Below are 7,592 nucleotides of genomic sequence, written 5' to 3' on the forward strand. Positions count from 1 at the left end.
GCCGCTGCCGCGGCCCGGCCACTGAAAAAAATATATATTTTTTTTTGCTTCTTTTTTTATAAATACACACCATTTTTCCTCCATTTTTCTACCCCAATTCAAACACCACTCTTTCCAATCTTTCCAACACTGCAGGCTGATTTCGTTGAAGAGGTCTGGAACCGTAGAGGGAGCGCCGCAGAGTGATGTGGGTTTTCGGGTTGTTGTTTTTAAACTAGAAAAATTTCGTTGTATAAATATCATAAATTATAGTCTAATAAAATTTATTGTAGTTAAATTGAAAAATATCATTAAAAAAAGCAAACAAATTAATTTTTATTTTGGAGCAGGCCACATTTCGTGGCCCTTGTTATTTACCATTGTGGAGAGTCCAGGAGAGCCACATTTGGTGGCCGGGCCAACTTTGGTTGCCCTTGAGGGCCACAATTGTGGACACTCTTAGAGTGTCCACAGTGGGGGAGCCGCGGCCCGTGGCTCGGGTGCGCGGCCCCCACTGCAGAGAGCCGAGAATGGTGGCTGAGGGCCGAGAGCCACGAGGGAGCCGCGGCTGGGCCGCGACTTTTAATTTTTTTGTTCCTTTTTTTTTATTAAATACACCCCATTTTTCCTCCATTTTTCTACCCCAATTCAAACACCACTCTCTCCAATCTTTCCAATCTATTTTACTTCGACTTCTGAAATATGGACTCCGACGATGAACGGTTCCAAGAAGCGGTAGATCTGGAGTTCCAAAACCTGGTTGCAGCGGTGCAATAGGAAGCTGACGAGGTGGAGGTGGCGGCGGAGGTTGCGGAGGAGGCGGCGGCCGCGGTAGCAGTCCCTCGGCCGTTCTATCATCGGCGGTATATCGACCGTGACCATGCCGGGGCTGACCGCCAGTTGATGGAAGACTACTTCAGCGAGAACGCCCGTTATCCGGCAGAGATTTTCCGTCGGCGTTTCAGAATGTCGCAACAACTCTTCGTCCATATAGCGACGTGTTTGGCACAGCGGTTCAAGTGCTTCAACTTGCGATATGATGCCACCGGCCGACCCGGCTTGTCGACATATCAGAAGTGTACGGTGGCAATTAGGCAGCTTGCCTATGCCGGGCCCGCTGACATGTTTGACGAATACCTGCAGATGAGCGAAACGACTGCCCTACAGACGTTGAGGCAGTTTTGTAGGGGCATTAAGGATATCTTCAAAGGGGAGTTTCTACGGAAGCCAACGACCGATGATTGCCAGAGTCTGATTGATATGCACGGGACTGTACATCATTTTCCGGGGATGTTGGGAAGCATCGATTGCATGCACTGGAAGTGGAGGAACTGCTCGGTGGCTTGGAAGGGGCAGTTCACTTCTGGTTTCAAAGGCCGACATCCCACGATGATCCTGGAAGCCATTGTTGACTACCGCTTGCAAATCTGGCATGCGTATTTTGGGGTCGCTGGGTCGAACAACGACATCAACGTTCTACGATCGTCCCACCTGTTTAATGACGAGAGCGGGGGTGAGGGTCCGCAAGTTAGATTCATGGCCAACGACACGCAGTACAACATGGGATACTATTTGGCCGATGGGATGTACCCTCGCTGGCCCGTGTTTGTGAAGTCGATCCGACAACCCGTTGGGCAGAAGCAAACCTACTTTGCGAAAAAACAAGAGGGTGCTAGGAAGGATGTAGAGCGAGCGTTTGGTGTCCTCCAAGCGCAATGGGCAATTATACGGTGCCCGGTTTGACAATGGCACGAAAATGATGTCTCAGGCATCATGACTGCATGTATCATATTGCACAATATGATAATAGCTGATGAAAGATTTGCTGCAGAGCGATGGACACCGGAAGATGGTGCTAGTTCGAGCTCGGGTATTGCCATGGAGCCCCTGCAGATGGGTGTACCACGTACTAATGAATACTTGATCCAGCGGTACACGGATATGCGGAGCCAAATATCGCATACATCACTGCAGGCTGATATGGGTTTTCGGGTTGTTGTTTTTAAAGTATAAAACTTTCGTTGTATAAATTTCCTATTTTATTAATATAATACAACGATGTTCTTGTTACACTTTTTTTTTGTTAGGTTGTGAAATTATTTTTAGTTACAATCCAAATTATTTTATTTAAATTAAATTTATAAATATAATAAATTATAGGCTAATAAAATTTATTGTACTTAAATTAAAAAATATCATTAAAAAAAGCAAACAAAATTAATTTTAATTTTGGAGAGGGCCACATTTCATGGCCCTTTCAATTTTTGGGTTTTACCATTGTGGAGAGCCACATTTGGTGGCCGGGCCAACTTCGGTGGCCTTCAAGGGTCACCATTGTGGACACCCTTACTATGCTGCTGTTGTACCTTGATAAGTTTTTATTCAATTTTAATTAATACAGTACTCCCTTTCTTTATTTGCATTTGACTTGACGTTAGCATATTTAATGAATGGGCAAAATTAAGCATAACACAATCATGTCACGTAATTAAGTTAATCAGTACGTCATGATTGCACTTTAATTGTAAATTAGTCCCTATATAAATTCATACTTTTATGTTTACTTTTTCTTGATTATTTTAATTCTTATTTTTATGTATATTATTAATTTTTAATTACAGTTTTTATATTTAATGATTTTAATTGTTTTCAGATTTTCATTTTTATAAAATGAAATTTAGATTCAAATTCAAATTCAAATTCAAAACCAATATGCACAATCTCTCCCAAAATAAGCAGGAAATGATACTAGTTTAGAAACATTTTAGCATTAAATGAGACATTTAATTTAATATACATATGTTTACTGAATATTCTCTTATGGGTAGCCACACACATTATGTCTTTTAGGGATGAAATTCACTCACATATAATACTAGCACCTAAATTTCGTAAAAAGTAGTAGTAATAATTAGTGAGATTTATTACCATTGAGGTGCCTATAAATCAGCGCTAGAAATAGTTACTAGGTTCACCAATGGATACCCTTGTTAATTAAAAAAAATAGTGAGATTTATCCATTATTATAATTTGCAGGGGATTGCAATTTTTACAGAATATGAGCTTATCTAGTAACTAGTGCACCAAATGTAAATAGAATAATGCTATGCGGCCACATTATGGTCAGCCATAAATTAATTAAATAACAAAAAAATTGATTTTTTTACAAATTTTTGGTTTAATACTACTTGATTTTACTTTTATATCATCTTCATTATATGTTGCTCAACATGTTAGTGTTGTTCTTTCGTAGTTTTTACTCAACTTATTACTACTGTCATTTCTTGATTGTTGCTCAACGTATACAGTAATTCGTGATATTAATGTGTTTTACGTAATGAAATTTAAAGATAAGTATCAACTCACAAGTCCATTCACACACATATAAGTTTATATCGGTAATTCTAATTTTTTTATGGGAAATGCTATGCAGCCAAATTATGGCTGGCCATAAAATGGCATTTTAGTAAATTTAGATAGTATGACTATTAATGTTTCAAGTAAGTCATTTAATGCTCAAATAATTTTACACTATTACTCTTTTACTTAATTCTAGTTGTTTTTTATTTCATTTCTCTAATCCTAATTTTACACTTTTATACGTATTTCTTTTATTAGATTCATTGATTTTTTTAATTTTATGTTTTCAATAATTTATTTTTACACTATTTTTTAATTTAAGATTAAAATTTTGTCCTTTAAAAAATGTTTTCCTATTATACCAAGTTGGAATCAATAAAGTTTTGTACTCGTTATGAAATAAATTTATTTGGAACTAATTTGATACATGCTCTGTAGTTTAGTGATCATTTATAATATTAACCCATGATTATTAATATAAATAAGTATATTGATCAAAGCTCAATTTTACTTATTTGTAAATATACAAACATTTAGAGTATTTTAAGTAAATATGAAAAATAAAAGTATTACCACGATGCGTTGGTATTATAAATATAAGAAATAATTAAATTAATTATCATGTAACCTTAATAAATATTAATTTTTATTTCTATAAATTTCATGCAACATGAGTTAACTAGGGGTGGCACGGTACGGTATACCGCACTCAAAATGTCATACCGCATACCGTACCGCAAATTGCGGTATGAGAAAATATCATACCTATAGCTTACCGAATTTTCCGGTATACCTCATTGCGGTATACCGCAAAATTCGGTATGATTATTTTCGATACCGTTACCATACCGTCTATGCGGTATACCATACCGTATTGCGGTATACTGTACTTTTACATTATACCGAAATAAAATATGGCATATCGAGAACGGTATACCAAAATAAGGTATGACATACCGTAATACTTGTGTTTCATAGCAAAAAAATTCTATTATAGCCAAATATTTAAAATAAAATTTCACTTATTTAAATAATTTCCAAAAGATTAAAACTACACCATAATCAAATCTATACAGTGGACTTGATTTGCATATTTGCATATGTATGTTTGGGGTTGGGGGCGGTTGAACTAAAATATGAAAGTATGGTTAGGGATTTTAACATATTAACTATTTTTTATATAAATTTTAAATACAACATATATATCAAAATTTTGGCAAATATCGTAAATGCGGTATATTGCGGTATACCGCGGTATAGGAAAATCTATACTTTTACCGTACCGATAGATATCGGTACGATATCGTACCATACCGCAACTTGCGGTATACCGCAAATTCGGTATTTTTTCGGTACGATAAGTGCGGTATTTCGGTATTACGGTATATTTTTCCAGCCCTAGAGTTAACTAATGATCCAATTGAATAAATTCTAGTCTCTTCATATTTATATTTCATAAGGGTACAATTGTACAAATAAAATTGATACTTTTTAGAAGTATTGATTTCAATGAAATTGCATTAAATACACTATCTTTTATTATTTTTTTTATTTTTATGGCTGACCATAATGTGGCCATTTAGCACTACTCTTTTTTTATACATGTAAATGGACTAAATTAACTCTTTATGGGCGGCCACATTATGACCATTTAGCATCACTCATGTAAATAACCACTTTTAAACAGATTAGGGTTTAGTATAACTATAAATAAATGGAGTAATTATTTGTGATGATTAAAGTAATGAACAAATGTTATTTATTTTCATGTCTAATATAGTAGAATGTTTATTACATGTATTGCGGATATATGGTCATAACTCATAAATAGATAAAATTGCATTTTTTTAAAAAGGAAACTTCTCAAAGAGTGAAGATCATGCTTTTGTTTGATATAAAAAGATCTTTTCGTGTACTAATTTCCTATGATAATTTTTTCAATCTCTTTCAAAATTTAAGTTTTAAATTATGATTATTATCAATATTCTATTTTGATGTTCAATTTCTAATTGAATAAGGTATATATTAATAAAATATTAATGCTAAAAATTATAAAATCAAACTTTACGAGAATAATGCTAGTATAGAATAAGGCTTGAACTACGAATAACATGAATTTTAAATTATACAAAAGCATAGTACTATGATAATGTTTTCACAAAAAAATGAGTCCTTGACTAGCGTCTAGCGCGGTGCACAATAGGGTTTTTAAGAATTTCGATATACCAATTACAATTATCCACTTAATTATAAATATACATTGATATTGACCAAATATGGATTCATTCAAGTACAATCAAGTACCCATTGATACATGATCCAAAATATAGGGCACTTTCTCGTTCTCTGACCTCGAACAATATGCGATGGATGTACTCTTCCGCCCTTTGACTCTTCGTCGTTGGCCTCCCTAAGAGCACCCGCAACGCGGGCCGTGGGCATTCCGCGTTTCGTTCCTTCGGAACGAAACCGTAGCGGAACGCGTTGCGGCACTGCGTTTCGTCGCGGTTCCGTTCCCATGCCGTCCCGGGTGCCGTCGGCACGAGACGCGGCACGGTCCGTGCCGCCACGCGCTTCGGCGACGTGGCTCGCCCTGCGTCGTGCGTGACGCCCACTCGCCGGCCGTCGTCACGCTGACGCAATAAATTCATTTTTTTAAAAAAAATGAATTTTTAAAAAAATATTTTTTATTTATAAAAATTGTTTTTTATATTTAAAAAACAATTTTTACAAATAAATGAATACTAGAAATTCGTATTAGCCCATATATATTTGATGGGCTTGCGAATTTATGAAACTCATTCTTGGTTATCTCTATTTTATAGAGACATCCTTGAATGTTTTATGTTCCACTTTCGATGTGGGACAAACTCATTCTTGGTTATCTCTATTTTATAGAGACATCCTTGAATGTTTTATGTTCCACTTTCGATGTGGGACAAACTCATTCTTGGTTGTCTCTATAAAATTGTATTTTAAATTATGTCATTTTTTATTTTTTTAGGATTTTAATTATGTCTTTTTCTATTTTTTTGAATTTTAAGTTGTAATGTTATTTTAATTTTAATGAAGTGTGTTTGTTTTAATTGAATTGGGTTGGAAATAAAATAAAATATGAAATTGAATGAATAGTAATTTAAGGAACGGTTAAGGAACGGAGGGTTGCAGGTTCCGTTCCTTAGTTAAGGAATGGAGTAAAAAAGTACAGTGGGGCCCTCAAATAGTGGTTTAAGGAACGGTATAGGAACGGTATAGGAACGGTATAGGAACAACGTTGTGGATGGCCTAAGCCCTTTAATGGATTTAACTCATGATATGTGTCACATGGATTCTCGTCAATAATATCCATGATTCATGAATTTAGTCAATCAAATACACTTTGGGAAATCAAAATATTAAATCATGAAATTTCAACTTTTCTCGAATATCACTGTATACAAAGCGACAGCTTTCAGTAACGGTCAAAAGAATGTTTTTTCATATAAAATAGAAAAGAAAAAAAATTACTTTTAATAAAACAATGTCATCTTGAGTATTACTAGAAGATATCGATCCAAGCGTAGATAAATGCATTTTGCATACCACTATCATATTAGAGCACCCGCAACGCGTGCCGCCGGCGTTCCGCGTGCCGTTCCGCCGGAACGGTTTCGCCGCAGAACGCGTTGCGGCGCACCATTCCGCTCCCATTCCGTGCCGGGTGCCGACGGCACGTAACGCGGCACGGCTTGTGCCGCCACGCGCTGGGGCGACGTGGCGCTCCCCGCTTCGTGCGTGCTTCCCACTCGCCGGCCCGCGAGTGGGACACGTCAGCAGATGACGCAATAATTAATTTTTTTAAAAAAAATTAATTTAATTTTTTTTAACGGTAATATTACCGTTTTTTAAATTTTTTTATTTTTATTTTCTTATTCTATAAATACACCTAATTTATTACATTTCACACACAACTACACATCTACTCTTCCTAAATCAACATCAATTCCTCTCCAATTTTCTATTTCAATCTCCTTCACAAAATGTCCGGCGACGGGAATTACGGCGGTGGCGGCTCCGGTGGGTGGGATCTCAACGCGTTCGGCGATTGGGAGACCATGTACAACACACTTGGTGGAGTAGTTTTTTTATTTTCCCACGTTTAATTGTGTGTTTTTTATTTTGTGTTTTTTATTTTTTTAGGATTTTAATTGTGTGTTTTATTTATTTTTTTTAAGTTTAAGTTGAATTTTTTTTAATGTTGTGTGTTTTTTAAT

General features: G+C 35.9%; 1 protein-coding gene across 1 annotated transcript; it reads left to right on the plus strand.

The window, feature by feature from the left end:
- The first annotated feature begins 681 nt into the window (after window positions 1-681).
- On the plus strand, window positions 682-1,722 carry LOC121810645. Its single transcript, XM_042211401.1, has 3 exons — window positions 682-714; window positions 757-1,251; window positions 1,594-1,722. The coding sequence occupies exons 1-3, from the start codon at window positions 682-684 to the stop codon at window positions 1,720-1,722; spliced, it is 657 nt and encodes a 218-aa protein (XP_042067335.1).
- Window positions 1,723-7,592: the final 5,870 nt, after the last annotated feature.

This window comes from Salvia splendens, chromosome 7, assembly GCF_004379255.2.
Source record: "Salvia splendens isolate huo1 chromosome 7, SspV2, whole genome shotgun sequence".
In the NCBI taxonomy this organism is placed as follows: domain Eukaryota; kingdom Viridiplantae; phylum Streptophyta; class Magnoliopsida; order Lamiales; family Lamiaceae; genus Salvia; species Salvia splendens.